At 41.4% G+C, this 25736-nt stretch overlaps 1 protein-coding gene across 1 annotated transcript in view; it reads right to left on the bottom strand.

Annotated features, from left to right (window-relative positions):
* The window catches only part of THADA (THADA armadillo repeat containing), a 1377633-nt gene that overhangs the window by 1303945 nt on the left and 47952 nt on the right, over positions 1–25736 (bottom strand). The window contains exons 5-6 of the mRNA XM_078649688.1: positions 12482–12612; positions 5317–5465 (exon numbers count right to left, since the gene is read on the bottom strand). Coding sequence (XP_078505814.1) covers positions 5317–5465; positions 12482–12612 — 280 coding nt within the window. The remainder of the gene's footprint in view (positions 1–5316; positions 5466–12481; positions 12613–25736) is intronic.

Here is a 25736-nt window from a genome sequence, read left to right as displayed (position 1 = left end):
CACCTCATGATGATTAATGGGCTTTTAAAAATGCCTGATGCTTCCTTGACTAGCCCAGTATATTCCTGAAGCCCCTCTGGAAGTAAGGCAGGAGGACGTTTGCCAAAGAATCAAGGAGCATTAAGCAATCCAACTGGCCCCTGATAGATTACAGGCTGCAATTTCGGTTAGAGTCGCCGAAAGACAAAATGAGCTTGCTCAAGAACAAAAGAGAACATGATGACTCAAAGCAAACAGTAACAGCCCTCCAAAAGTCAAGAACCTGACAGTGGCACTTAGTATACAAAGGAGGAAAGAAATAGGAAACAAAATCGGGCAAGATGAAAGGATACTTCCTAAGCACAAACCTTTCCTTGTGGAATGCAATACAAGACACCTTAGCCAATAGGGTCATTTCAAAAGCAGGATCTAAGCTTGTCTGTCTCATATCTTCTCGTCAGAATTCACACTATATATTTGCCACATTTGTTATCTCAATCTATTGTGAACAGCCACAAGCATCTCTCTTGATTGCAATTTCTTGAAAAATCACATCTTTACGGCACAAAGTATGGTACGCTGGGTAATTGTATGCATATATGGTGAAAGCGCCTCAGAATTAAATAAAATTGGAATAGGTCATAACAACAACTAGAACCATAGCTAAAGTGCTCAGTCTCATACAATCTACAATACTTACTTTTTGGGGCTCCTGACCCACAAATGTACCTTCTGATACTAACCTGTGAAGAGCTTCCAACTTGATGTCTTTTTGTAGCCAATCCATGTATTTCTTTGCCGGTGTATGATCTCTAGCTTAGAACCGGATTGTTAAAGTATTGACTATGTCCTACAAAAAGTCTCTTATAAGGTCAATGACAACGTAATTTTTTTATGCCTTTAGGTACCCCTACCTGGATGACACAGGAAACATAATATGGACTTAAATGTAAGACCTGAAAAGTCTCAAGCTTTTTATTTAATATGCAACCTGACATTGGAGAACGGTAGAAAGGGTGGTTGAAAAAACGTTTGTATTCAGTCTTCCGTTCCAGTTCCCAAAAACTATTATCCATGGGTAGAGGCAAACGCTTCATGGATTTTACTAAGCAAACATTTATTAATTGAGTATTCCGTTGGTCATCTGTATTTTACATTGTGTGGAGGAGCTTGAGTAATTGAAATGAAAAGACATTTAATGAATTTATTTGGCTGATAACGATACCATAATCATATAAGGGACTTTTTGCATGCACTTTTTAATATATGACCAAAGCCATAATTTACACGGTTTTTACTTTCTGTGGAGTATGCCATGCTAGTATTTACTTGCTTTACTGAAAAGATTTAATTAGCTATCACTAAAGATGCAGGGCCCGATTCACAGAACTAACTTAAGACAAAATCCTAAACTTACTACTTTTGGTATTCACAGAAGTTAGGATTTTGTCTTAAGACAGACTTAAGACAGGATTTTGTCTTAAGTCTGTCTTAAGTCTGTCTTAAGTATGTGTGGCTGCAAGAACCAACGCATCGTGGGACAGCGGCTGGAGAAACCAATGCAGCGCCATTGCCGCATCGAGAACCGACACATCCACGATCCTCACGCATCAAACCGGAGCGTCAAGTCTGCATCAATGCTGGGGCCACACAGTAAGAAACCGACGCATCACCTCCCCTGCAGTAAGGAACTGACGCATCACCTTCCCTGTGGCTGTTTTTGTTTATGGTTTTGATGCATCCAAGGTACTTTGTTTTGAAAGTGTGCTTCTAAAGTTTGCTGTTGACAGAACTGTTTCCACCTTTTAAAAGTCATATTTTTATTACTGTTTTGTGGATTTTTGTCGTTTTTGTCTTGTTTGGTTTAGATAAAGATTACAGGGGGTGAGCAGTGGTTAATTTAGAAGTGTATCCCCCTTACCCTGACTAGGAAGAAGGGTCCCTACTTGGACAACGGTGCAAACCATTGCCAACTAGAGACCCCCATATCTAACAAACATCAATTGAAGCTGTAAAACCAGAAGTTGACGGAGTAAACCACTATGCTGAAATCTTCCAATAAGGACATGAAGACTGAGTGACATCATAAAACACATTTACAACCTTGAAGATGTCAATATTTCATATACATCGAATGAAGTGGTTGCTGCTATGCATAAGAGTCGATCGGGCAAGGCGCCAGGCCCAGATGAGGTTCCAGTCAATATATTAAAGGACAATATTAATGTCTGTCTGACATATATTATGGGTTCAGAAAAGGTCTTGGCAGGGCTGAGCAATGTTTAAATATATTATTGGTCTTGGAAAGGCTTTGATGAGAGAAGGTTTGAACCTACCATTGATTGGTGCCTGCCCTATCCCCACTTTACTGTATGCCGACAATGCCATTCTTATGGCTAGAACAGCAAAAATTACAAAAACGTTTACATTATTTTATAAGTTTAATGTAAAAACTTCACTTAAAGGGGAACTTGAACAAATCCTTTGTAATGATTTGCTGCAAATGCATACCTAAAATAAGCCAATTTTTAAAATAAAAAATACCCATATATTGGTAAAGTGAACCCCTTTACATATCTAGGGATATAGTTTGATTACTTAGGAAACTAGGTTTACCTAAGACAATGAATTCAACAATTCTACCATATGAAAAATCCTTCCAAGAACTCCAGGCAGAGTTAACTTTACAGAAATTCAAATTTTACCAAAACCTAAAGTATGGCATGTGCTTTACTCACATAGGGACTCTCTTGTTAGTGTGCCTGACTTTCAACCATCAGAATCAAAACTCCTTAAGGGCTCTCGGACTGAAGAAGGGATTTCCCAGATATACAGCTCTTCTGTCATACAGCCCACATCCTCTTGTGACACCCTTGTGGGTCCACTGGGAAACCTGGCTGAGTCCTCTTGATGACCTCTACGTCTCCTAGAACTTTGGTCATCCCTTCCAGACTCTGAATGATACAGCTCAACTACCTTCATATGAATTATCTCCCACCTATCAGATTGTGGCGGGTCAACAGACTGGTGACGCCCACAGGCTCCAGTTGTCAGGCAGACGAGGCTCATTTTTTCCATGTAGTCTGGGAATGTCCCTTGATATAACAATACTGGTGGAAAATACTTGCCTACATGCTGGTCAAGTGGAACCATCCCCCAGAATTGTTTTACTGGGAATAGTTGACGACTTTAGGGGAATATGGGGCGATGGAACCTTAGTGGGTTTTTGGGGAGGTGTTTGCCAAGTGAGACGCTGCAAAACAAGGGAGTTACCTGTACGCCCCCTGCCTGGTGAGCTGGAGAACTGCAATGGACTGGTGTGCTAAACTTGAAGAAACAAACTACCGATCCAGAGATGCTCACAGAAACATAAGAAGGTATGGGGAAAATGGTTGGACTAATATGGTTTAGAAATAAAGCCAGGTGCTATTTGTATGGTATCTAAAGTTATTCCCATTTGAAAACTGTCAAAGGTTTGTTTTCAATAAAAAAATAATAAAATGTGCTCATCAAAATATAATTCAATAGTTAGATAAAACAACGGAGGCAGTCTTTAGATTTGCAACCAAGTTAGGGATATGACCAAGTAAATTTCTTGCAGCTGTTACACAAGGTGCTGGTGTATGGGGGATATACAGAGAGTCCGCAATTAGAAAAAGTAGAGAATGGTTTTGTAAGACGAATACTTGCTGTTCCCCAAAGTGCTGTTTCCTGTATATGCCATATTGAATTAGGGTTGTTTTACTTTTGAGATCTGACACAAGTGCACCCTGGTCAGTTGTGGCACGCAATATGGTTTAATTTTAGTAGGTGAAGGTTTTCAACAATATATATTATTCCCCATTTGTTTGCCTTCCCACTGATGAGACAATGGCACAGACAAAGTTTACCTTGTCCTTGCGAAGTAAAGGCATTATTACAAGCACTATGCTCTTTATGTTTCTCTGCGAGTTTTATAAAGTTCCTAGGGCATGCATTTTTAAACCTTTATAACTGACTTTTAATCGCTTTAAACCAGACACAATTTTCCTTCAGTCCCTGGATTCAATGTAATTTTGTTTTGGGGTAATGAATTATGTCTTTGCGGCAATGAGAATAAGAAAAACACTGTCATTTCGAGAAAGACTCCAATTAATAGAGAGTTACTTATATATGACCACGGGGGATTTGTCCCTTTCTATCTCGGCGTGGATGGCATTTCCCCAATCCTACGCTTCAAGACTTTGATAGAAAAGCATTTGAGGTGAGCAAATTTAGAGTGTCGCTGGTATTGAGAGTGCTCTAACTGGAGCAGCTTTCCATCTAAACTTGAGAACTACCAAGAGTTCTCGGATTTTTTTTTTGCATATATATATATATATATGCAAAAGCCTATGAGGAAAATGTATTATCGAAACACGACAGGCATTGTCAGGTGCCTTTAATTGAACAGTATGCACGTCTTGCCTATACCAAATAAAGCTTTGGGGAAACGCTACTTGCACTCGAGTGAGGCTCAATAGTTGGACACTTCCCCTCAGAGCTTGATATTTGAGCGGCCATCCTGCAGTTGAAGAGGACCACCCCGAACCCAGGGGTGGGTCATGAAGTGCGTGTGAAGCACGTCTTGAAGTGGAGTGCAAGCATGGATTGAAGGCAACCGTGGCTGCTGGGGCACATGTGAGAGCCTTTATTTTGGCAAAAATTGAAGTGGCATCCATACAGGATTGAAAAAGGACTCCAGATCCCACAAAGCAACGTGATAATAATTTTTGCTCATTCGTGCACACAATAGTGCTAAACGAAGGTGATTGGTGGACTCACATGCCACTTCCTGACTCGGAGCCTGTGAGGAAGATTTATTATCGAAACGCGTCAGGCATTGTCAGGTGCCTTTAATTGAACAGTATGCACGTATTTCCTATACCAAATAAAGCTTTGGGGAAACGCTACTTGCACTCGAGTGAGGCTCAATAGTTGGACACTTCCCCTCGGAGCTTGATATATATATATATATACATACATATATATGTACTAACTTAAGGTGGATTTGTAGAGCGCTGCTTGTCACAAGTGCTGCGCTCGAGGGTATCCAGCATTTACACACATGAATGGGCAGCAGCATAGTTGCTCAGGTGGCACTGCCAATGCTGTGCCTTAGAAACCAGAGCTGAAATTATAGACTGAAAAATAGTTCTTTCCCAGGACTGTTTGTTTCTGTCCAAATTGAAAATTGTAACGTCAATTGGCGGTGGTGGCATGGCAAGTGCAGCAGCAACTGGTCCCTGGAGTTACTGGCAGCTCCGCAGCAAACAAGCATGCAGCATTCGGATATTTCACTGTGACAAAAGAGATTACCTAGAGTGAAGTTCTCCATGCAGCTCGAAAGATTATCCAGCACCCGTCTGTGCAGTGAATACTCTGTGTTTTGTAATTCTTCTCGAAGGCAGCTTGTGAAACTGTAACGAGCTTCTGTGCTAAAGTGCTGGTGAAGGCTGTCCAAAGAGCTATAGCACAAAACAGAAAAACAGAGAAATGTTAAAACACAATAACAAAATGTTACAAGTTGACAAGTGGTGCTATCAACTTCTGTCAAACACAACACAGATTGGCCTAGAAAACACACATGGCCTTCCACCTAATCGCTTTAAAAAGAAAGATGCGATGTTTGATACATGAATATTTATTTCACAAAATATAGATTTTGCAGCAATGCATGCACATTATGCATGTTTCACGTTCACACACTAGCTCTGGGTATTTCTTAGTGTCCACCTGCCCAAGGAAAATAGAACAAGCATTGGCAATGCCAAAAGGTCAGGCTTATAAATGCACTATGAAGCTAGACCTAAAAATACATGTACGTTAATGACTACCTTCTCCCCTCTGTGCTACTGGCAGAGAAAAACGCCATATATTATTCAGTTACCGTAGCCACTTTAATGGCATTACCATGATGTGTGTGTGCCCCTGAATGTTCAACTTTAGGCAGCTGGATAAACAAAATGATCACAGCTGTGAGAAGGACACACACTTTTTTTGTGGAAGCGCATAATTTCTGCCCAATCAAAACATGTACTCTTGGCTCTCAACATAGGCGGAGCCAAAGTCCCTCTGCTGGTGATTCTCACATAATTGTCTGGTGACAGCTGGGCTGTAAAGCCAGACCATTAAAAGGGATAATCAGCGGGTAGGAAACCCTTTGGAAAGTCTGCTCAGTTGGAATAATATGTTCAAAGCCAAGTTGCATCTCCTTATCTCAATATTAAAAATAGATAAATACAAAAGTAAAGATTACTTTAGAAGGGGAAATATGATACAAAAAAAAGAGAGCATAGTTTAAGCTAACATGAAACTTCACATAATTAGGAGCAGCTTTTCTTGCATGTGTTTACAACAGTGCAAATGTAGCTTAATGTTAGCTTTGAAATTATGTAGTACGAGTTAGTGTCAGGGTTTGTTTTATGGATGCAAAAGTACAAATGAACACTATTTTAATTTCGGTTTACTCAGAAAATTAACATTTAACTATAGGCTCCACCAGTTTTCTGATTAACACTATAGCATCAAAACCTTTTTCAGTGGCCCTTTCCCTGTACACTATGTTAAATATTCCCCCACTGTACTGTATTATCATCAAAAGCATTAATCCCCCCACCCCCCGCCACTCTGCTACCTCAATATCTTAAAACGGCATAGAGATCTACTCAATGTACCTCAGAAAATGGCAGAGAAGGATTTCCCAACCCATCAGACATCAAAGGCCTGCCTGCTATGACCCGATGTATGCCTGTGACTGAGTGATCTTGTACCCGTGCAATCTTGCTCGGGGTAAGAAGGGTGGTTGGAACCCAGTACAGACACAGGAAACAAAAAACTGAATTCACATGTGGAAAAACAGCAGATACTTTTGGGTACTCTTCTGAAAGCTGCAATGAAACTGCTGCTCCAGCTGCAGTGCGAGAGATCTGTGTGTGTTTTTAGTTTCTTTTTAAACCGGTAGAACAATTCTGGATGTGCCAGACCCATTCACTGCAGCACAGGCCAGGAAACCAGGGCTGGGCGCCCGATTGATAATAGGGCACCAGACACTACTGCTCCACCCTCTACTATGACTGTTGCAACTACTTTTACCACTACTATTATTGGTCCTACAACTGCTGCCAGTACTATTAGTCGTGAGACTGCTCAAATATTACATATCCTACTACAAGTTGGAAGCACTAATAGAACCTCCTATACAGCTGCTAATACTGGTCCCACTAGTACTCCTAATATTGAAACTTCTGCAAAACATACCTCTACTACTGCTGCCTATAGTGCTAACACTGGGACTACTACTACTGACACAATACTTTTACTGGTGCCAATTAGTACCTGCACTTTCAGCAGAAGGAGCTGTAATATTAGGTACAGCAGAAGCACTACTGGTGTAGAAGTCCGAACTAGAGGAACCAGTAGTAGTATCAGCAGTAGCACTAGGGGTAAGATAAGCCATAAACGTGCTTGTAATACATGTCCTATTAAGAGTAGTAGGTCTAGCACCAGTGCTAGTAACACGACTGCTACCAATGGCAACCATTGCTCTCCACCGCTAACCCTCAAAATGGAGCATGGGCACAGGAATTCTGCAGGCCCAACTATATAGCCTAAAAACATTCAGCTAGATACGATAAAAATGACATCACTTTAAAATGAGAAAAAGAGCTGTGAAGAACACACCAGAAACTACGTACATAATATCACCAGTCAATGAAGGGGCACTTTTAGTATACGCTAGATCTATTGGCTGTGGCAGTGTTTGGAGTATGTTAAAAGAAATTTTAGAGTGGATTTCTACAATTTAGTCTTGTACTGCTTCTGGAGTCTTGTGTTGTTTGTGGTCTCGGTGCTCTGTTGTGCTTGTGTTTCGTTACAGAAGATCTCTCTCGCCAATATATGGTGTTAATATATGGTCCTCCCTTTTAGGTGCACTAAAGGTGTTCATCTAATGGTTGTGAGCAATAATTCTGACATTCTAGGTGAGTGAACCTATGGGCATGTCTATCCTTGCATCACACCTTGAACTGGTCCTATTGCAATATGATAAAACAGCCTCTAGCGTGAGAGGAAGGGGGAGTTGCAGGAAATAGGATGTCACCAGAGGTAGGCCATGTGTGCTTCAAGAAGGTTTGCAGAGCCGTATTTACCAAGAGTGGGCAGGATGGCATAGTAGGTATTCAGACAGTTCATCCATGACCTAATTCTGATGGCGGGGGACTGCATGTGTGATATGGTGCATGTGTCTGTTCTGCACTGCTTCTGCCAATCCTTGCTCTACTAGCTTTGAGACTGAGGCTACGAAACGACTCCTTTCCAACAATTATGAGGCATTTCTGTTCTGGGTTTTTGTTTAACAACTTAATGCATTCTGGGAGTTACAGCCATATTTTTTTTTCATTTGACCCAACTGAACCAAGGTACATGAAAGCAATGACTTGCAGAAGAAAAAGTCATACATGCACCATTACATTCTTGGTTACCTAGAATAATCTGGTAACCTTAATCTTGATGTCTAAGGGTAAGGGTAAAAACATCCTTTGGTCAGATCATTTTCTGATTGAGTTCCACCTGGCTGGACCAATCAATCGACCTCAGAAAGCCTTGCCCCCGCCTATTCTTCGTCGAGAATGGCATAAAATCTCAGTCACCAACCTGCACAAATTTTGGGTGCAACCGACTATCACGGAGACAGATACTGCTGAGTCTGCATTGGAGAAATTTAATCAATCCCTAAAATCTGCTATTGACACCATTTCCCCCCTCAAACTACACAAACAATTTCCCCATACCAAACAGGAGAAATGGTATACAGCTGATCTTAGGAAAGAAAAGAAAAAATGCAGACGCTTAGAAAAACTTTGGAGAACATCAAAAAGTGAAGAGGCCAGGGAAGCCTTTCACGAGGCTCAGTCAGCATATTATAAAAATATAAAACTAGCCAGAAAAGTCCACCTTTCCGCGCAACTGGAGGAGGCAGGGAACTGTCCGCGCGAATTATTCAAGATTTTAAAAGATTTTATTAAACCCACAGCCACTGAAAGTACTGATGATGCTTCTCAGCCACTCTGTGACGAAATCTCTGAGTTTTTCGAGGAAAAAATAAATTTGATCTATGAAAAATTTTAACCTCTAAGGGTGGGGTTACTACACCCATTCCCGAAGCTCAACTTAGCACTCAGGCTACAAATTCCTTGTTTGTCATTCCTCCCGTCACAGATCTCAATCTGGCAACACTTATTGGCCATATGAAAACTGGCTCCCCCAGCGACCTCCTTCCTGCCAAAATGGTGGCCCCTCTGATTTCCATCTTAGGCCCCTCGATCCAGGCAGTTATCAACACCTCCTTGGCCAAAGGCCAAGTCCCCATGGAATGGAAGACTGCGGTAGTAAGCCCTATCCGGAAGAAGGCGACCCTACCCTGGACGGACTTATCTAACCTCCGACCTATCTCTCTCTTGCCTTACATCGGCAAACTAACAGAGAAGCATGTGAACACCCACCTTTCTAACTATATCGAGACAGCGGGTGGCCTAGACCCTTCACAATCCGGGTTTAGGCCCAACCATAGCACCGAATCCGCCCTACTGGCCGTCACCAATAACATCAGGATGACGCTTGATAGTGGAGGGTCGATGATTCTGGTGCTATTGGACCTATCCGCTGCCTTCGATACGGTGTCTCACGATCTGCTTCTCTGTCGGCTGAGAGAGATAGGATTGGGAGGTACAGCCCTGTCCTGGATGGCGAGCTTTCTTTCGGGTCGCTCTCAGGAAGTCCGATTGGGCTCCCATAAATCCATCGCTAGGGAGCTCACCAGGGGTGTGCCACAGGGCTCATGCCTAAGCCCCACATTGTTTAATGTGTACGTGGCCCCCCTGGCTGACTTGGTGAGATCCTTTGGGTTTATACCGGTGTCCTACGCCGATGACACCCAGCTTCTGTTCCCTTTTAAGACCTTCTCTCCTGCCTTACAGAGATCTTTCGCAGAAGGCATGAGGGCAGTTTCCAGATGGATGACTAACAACTGCTTACAGTGCAACGTGACTAAAACAGAGGTTGTACTCTATGGGGAAGCAGTAACACTTTGGTCCAATGAGTGGTGGCCGCCTGAACTAGGACCTGCCCCTATTCCTAAACAGACCATAAGAAATCTGGGAGTGCTGTTTGATCAGTCACTGACTTTTAAAGAACACGTCAACCAGGTTGCTGGTACCTGTTTCGGGGTCATTTCTCTGCTGAGAAGGGTGTTTCCTTTTCTCCCAGACCACCATAGAAAGACCTTGGTCCAGGCTCTGGTTGTCAGTAGACTGGACTACTGTAATGGCCTTCTTTTGTCAGCTAATGAAGGCCAATTTAACAAACTACAGGTGGTCCAGAATACGGCCGCGAGGTTAGTCATGAATGCTCCACCTAGGACTCCCTCCCGGCCACTACTGACAGAACTTCACTGGCTGCCAGTGCGACTGCGGACCAAATTCAAAATCTTGTGTACAATTCACAAGTGCTTGATGGGGAAAGGACCAAAATATCTCACCTCAGCCTTCCTTCCCTATGTCCCTGGACGCTCACTACGATCAAGCAGCCTCCAGCTCCTTAAAGTTCCAAAAATTAAAAAAACTCGGCAAGGAGGCAGAGCCTTAGCATACACAGGGCCTGTCCTATGGAACACCCTGCCCCTTGCACTAAAACTCAGTACTGATCACCTGTCTTTCCGAAAAACCCTGAAAACGTACCTTTTTTCCAGCATCTAACTTACTCCTCTCCCACCACCCACTAAAAATGTATATGGGCAGAGTAGCTGGTTTCTTTTGTATGGCACAGCGCGGAGATACCCCTTCGGGGGTCTATTCAGGCGCTATAGAAGCATATAAAATAAATAAATAAATAAATAAATAAATAAATAAATAAAATAGTCTGGTACTACACATGCTGTACATACTCTGTCTCTGTACATGCTGAGCATGTATCTTTGTAAGGAATTATGTATTGTCGTCACTGCCTATGCCTTAAGTGCACAAGTGTAAACTACTTGATAAGAACTGCAAGGAACTATAAACATTGACACTTAGGTCTATGATGAGCAATATCATTCTGAGAGATGCTATTTCCCCATTAGAATAGTAAAGACAAACGAGGAAAGGTATACCATGAAATCTGAGTGACATTAAGTTCCAATGTTCACTTATGTGCTGTGATGGAATTATGGAGTACCATATTTAAAATAAATCTCATTTACAACCACCAATCACTTCCATTTTTACCATTCGCAAACGTGCCATGAAGAGATATGCTAGGCTATGTTGTGAGGTACACCACTTTTCTGGTACTTGGCATTTCTAACAAATTTGTACATTTCGGGAGATGAGGTCTTAGTTCAGTTTAAATGATGTATCTCTTTAAGAGGAAAAATTCCTTTTTAGGTATGATCTAGCAGTACATGTTTTGCTCTTGCATGTATGATTCTGAGTTTTTTCAAGTCTGTATAGACAAAATACATAAGAAAGCTTATTCAAGTGCTGATATAATACAAGGGTCTCCAAACTTTTCAATACGAGGGTCACTACGATTTTTTTTCCAAATATTTGTGGACCGAAAAATATAGGTTTATAAATTAACAAATATAATTTAAAGGAATAAATACCGTTTACTTGGATCTTTTTTGTTATCAGCATGATGTTATTCAGAACAAAAAAGAAATGTGACCATTACAAAGAAAACAAAAGAGAAATGTAACAATTACAAAGAAAATATCATGCTTAAACTGAGAAATGATATAAAACGAGTAAAAATGTCAAACATTGGTAAATGCTCTGACAAAGTAATCAATTACTTAACAGTAGATAAGAAAAGCAAGCTATCCATTTTTTAATTGATTTTCAATATCAGAGAAGATTCAAGAGGCTCTGCTGCCACTTACAGGCTGCAAAAGGAATTGCATTTATATTTCCCTTTGATCATCGGAATCCGAGGCTTTGGAAAAGAATGGAGAAATTACATTTAGCTTATTAATGCTAAAGTTGCTGTGGGCAAGATAAAATCTTGTAGAGGGCCGTGGGTCATAGTTTGGAGACCCCTGATATAATACAAACAGAATGCCTGCGTAGGTTCCTTTCTGCAAAAGGCCTCCTCTCCGGTTAGGTCATGGAATCATTGTGATAAAATAATCGGCCCAGTCCTACGGTTATTCTGACTAACTAAAAACTATAGTTTACCTTTATCGTACACCCACCTATAACTTAACAACAGTTTTTGGAAGATGGGGGTCACCGAAAAATGACAGCCCCTGATTTTGTCAAACCACAAACTGCAATAATTTGGCAAATACAAATCCACTTAGGCTGTAGACGAGGAGTTTTCTTTAAGGTGAAAAATACAGTTCAAAATTGCCTTAGACGAGTGTACTGTTGTGAAATAGCTGAAACTGCATAATGGGAACATTTCTATTATGAAATTTAAATAATTAGAACATATTTAAATATACCTGGATAACACCTTCTTCAATGGGTTCTTTGAATCAACTGAGAAATACATCATTGTTAAAACCTCCAGACAATTCTGAATCATGGCAAGGCAGACGGAGGATTGGTGCAGCTCCTCCAGTAAAGGTGCAACCTAGAGGGGAAAAAAGCAGAAAGGGGTTATATTTACATTTATTTGCAAGTACATTTGGGGCCGGAAGTAAAAAGACTAGGAATATCGATTTTCAAATAGCGATTCTATCCAAATCTCTATTTAGAAAACGCTATTCCTTAACCCCTTCGCTGCGGCGGCTATTCCGCCGCAGCGCTAAGGGGGAGGTGGGGCCGCGGGGCGGTCCTGTGCTCGTGACGGAACCGCTCCGTCACGGCCCTAAGGTGAGCTGTGCTTGTGACAGAACGGTTCCGTGACGGACCTGCCCGCCCATTAGAACGTCAGCACAGGCGCGGAATTCGCACCGCGCAGGCGCGGCGAGCAGGCCGTGACGGAACCCTTCCGTCACCAGCACAGCCCACCCGAGGCTCGTGACGGAACGGTTCCGTCACGAGCATGGGAGGGGTTAAGTATGAAAGTTTTGTTTCATACTTGCGATTCCTAGAGGGTCACAAATCGACTTACCTCATGAACATTAATGAGGTAGGTCGCAGTTTGAAACCCATTAGGAATCGCAGCCCTCACAGGGGTGCTAGCCTGTAGAGACCAGAAGACTACCATGTCTATGATTGCCTTGGAATAAAGGCCTTTTTTTGTTGAAATGCAACCAGTTTTCATTAAAAGAAAACCAATTGCATTTCAACAATAAAAAAGAAAACGCCTTGTTTTTATTTTTGAAGAGCAGGCAGTGGTCCATGGTACCATTGCCTGCTCTTAAAAAATGTTTTCCCAACATTCACAAAGGGCTAGGGGTCCCATGGGCACCCCTCCCAATTTGCGAATGCATTACCACCAACTTTAAGTGGTGGCAAAGTGCAAATGTTTTGCAACCGCATTTTGGTCACAAAACATTTGTACATGCCAATGCGATCTGGTATTTGGAAAGGACGGCCTAAATACGCCCCTTCCAAAAGCCGAATCTAAAAACCGAAATTGCGATTCAGTAACAAGTTATCGAATCGAAATTTGGGCTCTGTACATTCCAAAAAGCACTTGGTCGCAAACGGCTCGATCCTGCAATCCAGCCCGTTTGCGCTGGAAAAAATGCTTCATACATATGGCCCTTAGACAGCAAACATGGCAGTAAGGTATACTGCATTTTACTACATATTCCATTCACGATACACGCACAAATATGGATACAGTATGTCACTGAGCAAGGGGAAATGCTAGATCTACAGATATTTTATACTAAAAAGAAATACATTTAGTATTTACCTGAAACAGGTTTTTAGCCGTAGTAAGGTTGCAAAGACTACTGACTAAAACAAATAAAGAAGATGAAGTATCGAAATTGCAGACCCACATTGGTTAAACACTCGCATATATAACAAGTCACCGTATTTCAAATGTACACATTCATGGTGCAGTACGGTGTGAGTATCACTATGGCTGCACTCTGAATACGACCAAAACAAAAATACAGAAAAGAAACTGCCTGTCCACCTGCTCATGTTTGGGGGGTGGTCCCAGACTGACTGTCCTATTTGCTCCTGGCAGTTTGTTGTTGTTTTTCTTTTATGCAAACTGTAGTGCCATACTTTAACAACACATTCAAATTCAGGGTGAACCCGGTAAGCCACAGGCATCTGGGTAAATAACGTAATATATAAAGAGAAATGATGCCTAGGTCACTAATAATAAATTTTAAATAAATAGGTGAGATAGTTGAGTTATCTGACCTAACGACAAAATAAATTGCCAGGAGAAGCATCTATTTTTGGATTTATAAATAAAATTTCCCACCTCCAAAGAGAGAACACCAACTCTTATTTTCCTTCTGGTTTTTCACTTTAATTGAAAAAGAATATAGAATTAAATAGGGGCTTATATAAATTGTAAGGCCGCCTACTATAAACAAACATAACAACATATATATTTACATATTGCTATTTACATAGACATATACAAAACACATATATATACAGAAAGATGTATCCTTATTCAAATGTTGTAGCCCAATTTTTCTTACAAAAAAGGATGATTGCTATATGTACGAACTCCGCATTCCTTTCGAAGTAAGCTACCCCAGACTTAGCACAAGAAGTATGAATAGTCCATATCTATTTAGGCTATCTCCAATCCTTTTACTCCTTGCAAATGATACTTTTGCACAATCAATAATTTAGCTGGGGTCTTCTTCAAACAAAGTGTCTTCAAACAATTTGCGAATGCATTACCACCAACTTTAAGTGGTGGCAAAGTGCAAATGTTTTGCAACCGCATTTTGGTCACAAAACATTTGTACATGCCAATGCGATCTGGTATTTGGAAAGGACTACCTAAATACGCCCCTTCCAAAAGCCGAATCTAAAAACCTAAATTGCGATTCAGTAACAAGTTATCGAATCGAAATTTGGGCTCTGTACATTCCAAAAAGCACTTGGTCGCAAACGGCTCGATCCTGCAATCCAGCCCGTTTGCGCTGGAAAAAATGCTTCATACATATGGCCCTTAGACTGCAAACATGGCAGTAAGGTATACTGCATTTTACTACATATTCCATTCACGATACACGCACAAATATGGATACAGTATGTCACTGAGCAAGGGGAAATGCTAGATCTACAGATATTTTATACTAAAAAGAAATACATTTAGTATTGACCTGAAACAGGTTTTTAGCCGTAGTAAGGTTGCAAAGACTACTGACTAAAACAAATAAAGAAGATGAAGTATCGAAATTGCAGACCCACATTGGTTAAACACTCGCATATATAACAAGTCACCGTATTTCAAATGTACACATTCATGGTGCAGTACGGTGTGATTATCACTATGGCTGCACTCTGAATACGACCAAAACAAAAATACAGAAAAGAAACTGCCTGTCCACCTGCTCATGTTTGGGGGGTGGTCCCAGACTGACTGTCCTATTTGCTCCTGGCAGTTTGTTGTTGTTTTTCTTTTATGCAAACTGTAGTGCCATACTTTAACAACAAGTACTAACAAAGGCAAGGGCGACACTTCCGACACCTAGTACAACCATATATTAAATATGGTATTCACTTCAGCATTCGGACTTTTAAGTCTTGGTTTAAGGTCACAGACTTTCTTAAAAAGATGATCATGTCTTTCTAAGTCAGACGCTTCCGACCTACCATTACGCTTCTCTTATCCCAACAACACACCAATCAATACGTTAGTATGACCACAAATACCATCGTGAACCCTTAGTGACATACATAAGGAAGTAGATGGCAGCATATTGAAAAAGAATAATTTAGAACATGGATATCTTTAGACAAATACAATTGTCTCAGATCAGATCTTTTTTAGTATTATGTATTTCAAAGCAAATCACCATCTGGGCACACAATCAGAGCCTCCAAATACTTTTTGGGCCTAACGGCAGCAGGTTAGTTAGCTATGGCATATGAAGGGGGAACACACACAAACACAATAGTGCAACATAAATATGTCCTGGCTGTCTCATGTTGCCAGAACAGGAAGTAGAAAACCGGTGTTGAGTGTTATGTAGTTTTTTCAAACATCTTAACTGGTGAATTTGTGTACTTATGAGATTAATTTTATACAACTATTTGAAATCCCATCTAAGGTGACAAACTCAAATTAAGTGCTAGTTATTGTTCAAATAAGTACAAAAATGGCAGCGAGAAGAGCCCCGCTGACATCGCACAACACTGTTGATGGCGAACAATGAGCAGCTGACTGTGTAGTACACTCTGGACTGTACGCACAGTGCCACTTCACCAATCCCACTCGGTGTGAGCAAAGTTTGTACCAAATGAGGAGTACAGTGTAGTGTTGTGAAGAACTCTTCTGCCACACAAAGATCAGAAACAAATTTGTAAATTCAGGCATTACAGAGAGTGAAACAAATTACAAGCTCTACCAGGCTTCCTGGGACCAAATCAAGAATCACAAGTAAGAGTCACCAGATTCTAATGTCACAGTGATTCTACCAAGAAGTAGCGCCACTGGTTATTAGTGCATTATGGTAAACCACATATCAGCAGGATCAACGCTTGGGCACCGAAAACAGACCCTAAAGCGGGATGAAGCAGTCTACTGGGACACACAGTTTGGGAAAACTACATTTTATGAAATACTATCTTACTATGGTCTCATAAGTAAAGCACAAACATTCACCACATACAGATTGAATGACCACAGACTGGACATTGGGAAAGAGACTAAATATAAAAGTTCTCAGCTTGCAGCACTAAGTTGTCTTTTGTCTCTGAAGTACGCACATATTTTTCCTTGAGGGCTCCGCTGAGCCCCAACCCGAACAAATATAGTGCACCCAAGGACATCCTTCAAGAGCAATGGAACTGGGGAGACCCTAAACTTGTTACCGCCCCAAAGTCTCAAGGTGGAATTCACCACCCCAATTTATCAAGAGGGAATAGTAGCTTGATGCGTTTACTTTATTTATGGCTGTTGACTGTAATTCTATAGTTCTGAGGTACTGCATGTACTAGCAACCTGTGTAAATAAGGTCCAGCGACACCTGGTAACACAGACCGCTTTGCATTTACCATTTTAAACAAATAGAAATGTTTGCGAACCTTCAGTGATGGCAAACACACAATGTTAAGTGCAGTGCTGTATGCAATAATTTCTTGTGCAACCATTGCAAGGGTTGTCCTCAGCTATCTCTGTGCAAATAGTGTGTGCAAGACAGAAGGCTGGTGCGGCACATAGAAACAGGAAGGGCAAACCATGCCCCACTTCTTCTCCAGGGCCTCTCTGATAGAGAATATCTCCCAATGCTGCTGCCACCCGGGGACACCTGTTTTTTTGTGGGGTCATATAGACACCAACGTTTGCTTGGAGCAAAGTTAGCCTGCTCTATCCAGTATCCTTACTAATGAAGGAACCTTTATTGATTTGATTTTTAAACTGTAAAAATGTGCCTGAACCTATCAGCAGTGAGCTAACCTGCCAAGGACTGTGAATATAAACTAAAGCCATGCTTCAAAAATTCAAAGAGGTGCATAGGCACAGACATGCAGCGCTTCCTGAATGTGGGGCAGAGTGATGCCATGTTCTTCAAAGCTAGGACTTTTGAAGCTCTCCAGGACTGCCCTTCAGCCTTCCTTGTCTGTGTCTGTGTGTAAGCCATAGATCAGACATTGGCCTACAATACCAAAAAGCCCCCTTTCTCCTTAACTAGACACTGGATTAGGGCTACCCAAGATCCATCCAGTAGTGAGTGGTCACTGAAAAACACACATTCTCTATTCATCCACCTGTTTTGCTGTTTGACCCATGTGCCTTTCCCACCTTTCACGTTTACAGTAGCCACAAGCCTCCATCTGGAGTGGCATTTACCACCCTGAGTGATCTGGGTATTTGACGAAGTGTACCCAAGGCACACTTGGAGGTTTCTTAACAAGGCCTGGCTGTTCAGAGATACCACCAAAAGCACTCTAGCCTAACAAATGAGGCATGAACCCAACATATAAAATAGCCCAAAGTAATAAGTGATCAAAACAGAATTTCTTAAGCCATAAGGCAGCAGAGGCTTCTCCTTCCTCCATACTAAACAGTTGTGCTGCCTGACGCAGGCTCAGTTCTGTAACAGACTCTAAGCCCAGAGGTGCACCACAAGCGCACTGATCTAATACCTAGCTGTATTAGGTTAACTTACACAGGACAAAAGCACCAATGCGATCCCCTCCTTAGGGTGCATTAGTGAACACTAGTAACGGGCAGGCCAAAACAGTAAAAAAAAAAAAAACTCACTGACACTGACCATCAGATTGGAAATATCTTACAAGAAAGATAATCTATGGTGGAAGTTCGAGGCATCTTGAGTGATCTGCCCTCGGACAAACTGAACATCATCCCAACTACCAACTGGGAAAACCATGAGGCTCTTTTAGGGTAAACTGACACTGTAGTCATTGGCCTAGGACTACAGAGAGCTGATCAAACACAGCTAGCTTTCGGGGTGACTGAAAGGTCATATACTGTCTAAAGTTATGCAGACTGTTGCAGACCTCCCAACTCAAACAGCTGAATTACCATAAAGAGTGAGATTTTTCAAGTATAAGGCCAAAGACGTGGAGGGCTGCTCAAAGAGAAATAATATTCCTATGATGGGACTTCTTGAAAACAGTTTCTCTAGCAGGTCATCACACTTTTTTTTTCTATTTTGCCCTCCAAGACCGGGGACTTTTCCTAGACCAGTGGTGGCCCACCTACTAAATTACAGTGACAGGGGCCTCCTACTCTGAGATCTCCGCAAGAGAGAAAGGCTCCTTGATAGTCAAGTACAGTAAAGTATTAAATGTCCCTGGCTTCATCATGGATATGCAGCACAAATGAAACTCTTTCCTGAAGGTGAAACCACAACTATGTACACAAGTTGCTGTTTTCAGCTAAACTAAAAGTGACAGAGGTGGAAAGAGAATTTCTTCACAAAGGCAACATCGGTTTGGAGCTGGACCAAGCAATGGGCAGGAATGAATAACATAGAAGGAGAAATAGAACAATAGCAGAAGACAAGCAGGAGAACAAAAAACACATGCCTCGCATGGCATATATGAAGGGCACCACTCAATCAAAAACTCACATTAAGAGTGATAGCCATAGCAGTAGTTAGTGCACAAAGCATTAATTCAGTAAGAGATCAAGACCCAGGTTCTGTCATATTAAGGTCCAAAATGGATTCTGAAACTTCACAGGACATTAACCTAGGATTACTCCCAAGACTTGAGATGAAATAGCTAACAAATATGAAACTAAAATATGCTAAAGATGGACTCCCGTTTCCCTAAACTACATATGAATTCAGACGTTGAACACATACTGAAAGGTCCAAATCACTACGAGTAGATTGATTACTATTGAAGCAGGATGGCAAACGAAGGCCACATCCTTTCCACCTTACTTTTGAGCCATCCCAGGTGGGAAGGAACCTAAATGTTGGCAAGCCTTCATTTATGACTGGCCTGGAGGGTTTTATGTTGTGAGAAATGTCATGGCAGTCAGTTGCTGGTTTTGGGTCACTTTGAAAATCTATGGTGGTGGGCTTGAAACTTGCATGTTAAAATCTGAAAAAACCTAAGTTGATATTGAATATGGAAGTGACACTGAAAGTTTCTGGGAACGTAATGCGTAGCATTGAGGTGCAACTAATTCATGAGCTATTATTAAACAAATGGCAAATGTTTAGGGTGGAATGTAAGGGAGATAAGTGACAAACGGTATACACATGTCTTTGCAGATGTGGTGCACGCATTGCCTTCCTGCAAGAAGCACACTAATATGAAGCAGATAGAGCAAAACTGAAAACGAAATGACAGAGTAAGTTATTTTATATCCCTTACTACTCATTTGCAAGAGGGGCCCTGTCTGGGTAATATATAGTAATATAAACCCAAGTAAACCAAGATGACTTGTAAGCTAAATTTATTTTTATAACACCAAGCAGGATAGACGGAGACTCTTTTTGACGATGATTTGTGTTTAGACACCTTATATTTTCCAAACTCTGTTTCTGGAGATGTGTTCTGCACAATTTCAGAATACCCAGATATTAAGCGGGGAAGATTATAACTGTGTTTTAAACACAGAGCTAGACAGGTTATACCCTTCCTTTATGGGGACACAAAATGGCATGTCAGATAGTGTTTTTAAAGCTGGGCTATTAACAGAGGTGGATAGAAATATGGTGTGCTCCAGACCGACATGTGTTATGTTATGTGGATTTGCAGAGCGCCACCACCTGTGATTGTACCCTGGTGCTCATTATTTATAGAGATGACTCTACATGTTCCTAACAGCAGAACATTGTTGTCTGACAATGGCCTTAGAATATTAGATAAGGCTTTGTCATAAATAATCCTTCATTGCTAACGATGCATTAGATTAAATGCTTTCTATCCTGGAGATTATTAGACTTGACATAGCATTCAGGGGAGAGATAAGGCAGGCATGGTAGGTTACTCTAGAGAAAATGCTGGAAAAACCCCATAATACTGACAGAACTGGAAGCCTATCAAATAGTCATGAGGGTAATTAGCAGCAAAACCTCCCATAGATGTAAAAAGACATTAAAACAAGAAACGAGACTTAAGAACAACAAGACAGCTCTCAAAAATCAAATATAATGAATACCCAATTATTACAGGGTAAGGCCAAATACAGTACATTATTGGCAAGTCTGGGATTATGGCACTACAGGGAATATGTAGCACTGCTTCATGAGGGAGGAGACCAGGCTGGAAACCTGCTTGTGCGATTAGTAATTTGTGAGAAAGGGTAATGAGACGTGAGAGTGAATCAGAATGCAATACACAGACGTTCTATGCTTAAAACAGTCTAACAGAAGTTGGTTCGACACACTGCCAACAGGAATACACTACATATCCTTTATTCATTTTTCTTTAAATCAAATATGTGCTTTATAACAATCACTGGAAAAACATGTTTTGTAAAGATTGGAAAAACAGTGTTTCCCTATTTTTAGGTTAGGCAGCTGAATAAGCACCGAGAAGCACTGATTTCAAAAGATTTGGAAAACACTGAAAAAAAACATCACTGAAATTCACACAAAATAAACACTGAATGCAGGACAGGTTGTACTGCAGGATACTGCAGAATTGTAGGCTTTTTTGCAGTTTGAATTGATGTTAACCACTTCGGCGCTCATGACGAGCTCAGCCAGGGATTGCACAGTAGAGCAATGTTTTAATCTCTACCTTTTAATAAGGGAACACATCAAGGCCAAGAGGGAGATGCTTTACACCAACATTCATGGAACTCTCTTGTGCCTTTGACGTGGTAAATCATTATAAACTATGGATCCTAATGGGGAATGGGGGAGGGGGTGTGGAAAAGAAATTAGGCACGCTGATAAGATGTCAGCATTGGGGTGCTACTGCCAAGGTACATTATGGTCTGCAGGGTGAGAGCACTTCCCAAATTAGATCTATTCATGGTCTATGCCAGAAATGCATCCTGGCCCCCTTTTTGTTTTAACTATATATCAGTGAGTTGGACATTCATTTATCTCTTATGGGAAAGGACATGCCTCAGATGCGGAAACTCTGCACTCCAATTTTGTTATATGCAGATGATATAGTCCTTATTGCAAAAACTGCAAATGGTCTTCTTGATTTATTTTTGTCTTTTATAGAGGATTTGGATTTAAAGGTGAACTTTTCTGAATCATTTATTATGGCCTGTGATCCTCTTAATACCAAGACCAAGTCTTATTGAATGGGGGGTGTCCAGTTAGAAAAGATTAGACCTTTAATTATTTAGGAATTCGTTGTAATTCATCACTAAACTGCCCCTTCCTTTTAACTTCAAGATGACAGCAATTTAGCAAAGCAACCGAGGCTGTTTTCTGGTTTGGGCACAGGTTATGTCATAAACCGATGGGACAAACAATAAAAATGTATAAGAGCAAATGCATATGGATGGGGAGGGTCTATAAAATGATAGTAATTCAGAAATTCTCCAACGTGCGGAAAATGGTTTTATCCATAGAATATCAGTACCTCAGAGCACAGCCACTTTTATATGCAACGCCGAGGCGGGTTTAAGTTACTTGGAAGATACTATTGGTTTAGGTCCTTTGATGCTATGCATTACTACTTAGTGCAAACCTGAGGCGTGTATGGTATTTTTTTCTTAAGTAGTGTTAAGCACTTGGAGAGGATTCCCTGGCTTGCCTATGTGAGGAAAGCAATTACGTTGTTGGGCCCAGAATTACTTATGAGTTCCCACAGTGTTGTTGCCAGTTCCAAAGAAAACGTCAAACTATTATGCTATAATTATTGTTCAAAGATGCGGCTGGAAAGGGCTCAGTCAGTGTTTAATTAGTTCAGTGTGTCCACTATCGCGGGGGATATCATTAACATTGGTGGTTGTAAGAGCTATCCCAGAGAGTCAAGGCTAGCTATGGACGCCGACTGTCATTAGGAAATGTCTGCAATTCCTTCTATGATGCAATCTGCCTGTGCAACTTCATGGCTCTGAAAAAAAGGCCATAGACTAAAGCAAACACCCCAACAGTGAGGCCAAGGAGGAGTAAAGGGCAAACTATACTTTCTCCTATAATGCCTCAGCTAGAAATACATTCACGACCATCATGTCCCCCATATTCTGCAGGGAAAATAGCTGGGCAAAGATCCCCCAAATTCTTAAGAAAATATTACAAATGGAGGCAAGAGCACACCTTTTGTTTCGCATGTGCTACAATAGAAGAGAAGCAATGTAGAAAAGGTTACATTTCACAAAAAACTGAATAGAGACAAGCTTAAACTGTTGTTAAAGTATCACTTTATGGCCATATTTACTTACCTTACTAATACTTGTCATACCAGTCATTTATTTGCAAAACGTGGAAGAGAATGTCTAGAGCATGTCTGTGGTTGTGGAAAGTATGGTTAATGTTTGGGCGAGCGTGGTTGATGTGTTTGATGTTGAGTTAGAGTGTATTTGACTTTGGAGGTGGCGTGACTGAGGTTGAGCAGAGCCTGGTGAGAGCGGGCAGACATCAAGAGCACAGCAAAATATGTACAGTGTGCAGACCAGGGTGGGCAGGCAGATCATGGGAATGATATTCAAGTAGGTCTGATTTACAGCGAAGAGCGCATGGTGGATAGTGAGTAGAGTTTATTTGCGGCTGGGGGAGAGTGTGGGTGAGGGTGGGCAGTTAGCAAAAGCACAGCAGAGCAGGCGCAGTGTGGAGACCATGGTAGTTTGAATCAGAACACAGGAAGACCATGGGGTAAAGAATAGGAAGAACATGGTGTAGAAGGTGAGTAGTGCATATGGAAAAAGCTAGGTAGAGCAAGGAAACGAGTGCACAATGCAGGCACGAATAGAGTAATTGCGTAACTGCAGAATTTTGAGGATGGTATGTAGACCATGGCTGAGGTATTTTCACGGTTTGTCTTAGGATGCGCAGTGAATAGTTCAGCATGTGAAAAGATGCAGAGCAGGTGTGTGGAGGTCATTAAATCCACACAACAATGAATGAGCTGTGAAGTGGGTCCACAGCTATGCGGCTAATCCGTTTATCAATCCAATAACTCTGAGGGAAGTTTGTTTGGTGCTCTGAGGCACTAAATCATTGCTATTTTTGCACCTGGCTATTTTATTTAACTGTGTGCTTTATAATTTTGTTTTCTCTACTTTAGCTTGCTCGACTTAGCTAGCTTTTGTCCACCATTTTGAAAATTAGCAGTCTAGTTCTTTATGGTTGCTCATTAGAAGTCCTATAAATGTGCAGCAGGTCAGTCTGCCCCTGGAGCGAAAGGTTGCTTAGACCTTGTAGACAGCAGGCGTACTTAGAAACCCTCCTTCGACGGAGTATTCTCCGTTTCCCACCCCACCTGGTTCCACTTTGTTCAACTCTCCGCCTCTCTTTGTCCCCTAACACTTCCTATCATCCCTACACATGGTTAATATCAATACCAGGTCCTTGAATAAGCATAGCACTGAAATTTAGAACTTGAGGGACGAAAACGCACTACACTTATTCTGTCTTACAGAGCCCTAGCTGTAGGAGTCATCCATGCCTGATATCTTGGAGGCATTACCCTCTCAATATAATATTTTAAACACCAATTGAGGCTCTCAGAAGTAGTGTGGGGGTTGCCATTATCGCCCACGTGCCCTTAACTCCTCGACCACTTTTCCTTAAGTTCCTTAAACATTTAATTTCCCTCTTGCTGTCTAGTGTACATGGTCGTATGTAGGCCAATGCAATGCATTACCAACTTTATTGACTCCTTACTTCTGACTCCTTCTTTGAGTTGCTGGTAATTGGGGATTTCAATTTCTTACATGACAGCTCTCAGGCAAATTCCAAGGACAAATACTTCTTTGACCTCATGTCTTCTTTATCTTTCACCCCACAGGTCCAATTACCTACCCATGCTAAGGGGTATATTTGGGATTTGGTGTGGTCACACAACATACCTATCAAGAAGTTGTCAGTCTACCCTTGCATATGGGCAGATCACCACCTCATTAAATTTGAAGCATTTCTAAGGACCGGTACTGTATTAAGTAATGCGTGCCCGAGTACCTTCCGCAACTAGAGCAGGGTGAATCTCCAGGATATGGCTAGTACCCTTCGTGAAACCTGACCAGTCCCCAGCCCCTCTGTTGAACAGACTTCTGCCAGTTTTTACAACTGTCTGTAGCAAGCTGTGATGTACATGTCCCAGAGTGAGCTCAAGGATGAAGCCTACTGTTAAATACGATCTGCGGTTTAATGAATTCAAAGCGGTAAACCTCAGGCTACGCCAACTTGAAAGGCAGTGGCGTAAGAGCTACGGCACTTTAGAAAGACTATCTTCTCGTTAGGGCTTGTTGAAGTTTAAAAGATTGTTCCTCACCACTAAATGTTTTATTTCATTCTAACCACGTTAATTTAGCAGCAAATAAACAAAAGAAAACTTTTAAGATATTAAACAAACTCGCTTGCTTCACGCAAGTAACCCGGGAGATCAAACCCTCCCAAAATCTGTGCAATGCACTCGCACTTTTTATGAGCAGGAAAATTAAATCAATTATGTTTAGCATTCCAACCACTTCTCTGCCTCAAAAGCATGGGGAGAATGTGGACAGTGGCACCATTAATTCTCACTCATTGATACAGTTTCCCCAGCATAAGATCCTTATTTCTTTCATGCATAAGGTGAAATCTAGCTTCCCACTGGATCCATGCCCTCCTGCTATTATACGAGCTCTGTCCGTCCTAACAGCCAACTATCTTTTAGACCTTTTGAATAAATCACTCGTTCGGGGCATTGGCCCAGACATATTTAAAGCTGCTGTGATATTTACCTTGCTTAAGAAACCAGGCGACAATGCTAAACTGATGAAAAAGTATCACTCCATTTCATTTCTCCCCTATGCAGCCAAAGTTTTAGAAGGTTTTTTTATGCAGGAGCGAAGCAGGTTCCATTATTCATCCAACTTTCTTCATCCATTGTTGGCTGGTTTCCGTCCAGCCCCCAGTACCTAAGCAGTCATGCTTTCTGTCCTCTATGATCTACGATGGGAGTTGGATTCGGGACATGTGTCTGCGCTTGTTCGTCTAGATATATCTTCCGTCTTCGATATTGTCGATCAGGCGATTCTGCTGAATCGTCTAAAGGCAGTTG

Source organism: Lissotriton helveticus, chromosome 6, assembly GCF_964261635.1.
Source record: "Lissotriton helveticus chromosome 6, aLisHel1.1, whole genome shotgun sequence".
Taxonomy (NCBI): domain Eukaryota; kingdom Metazoa; phylum Chordata; class Amphibia; order Caudata; family Salamandridae; genus Lissotriton; species Lissotriton helveticus.
The sequence above is the reverse complement of the archived record's forward strand: the minus strand, read 5'-3'. Positions and strand labels throughout refer to the sequence as shown.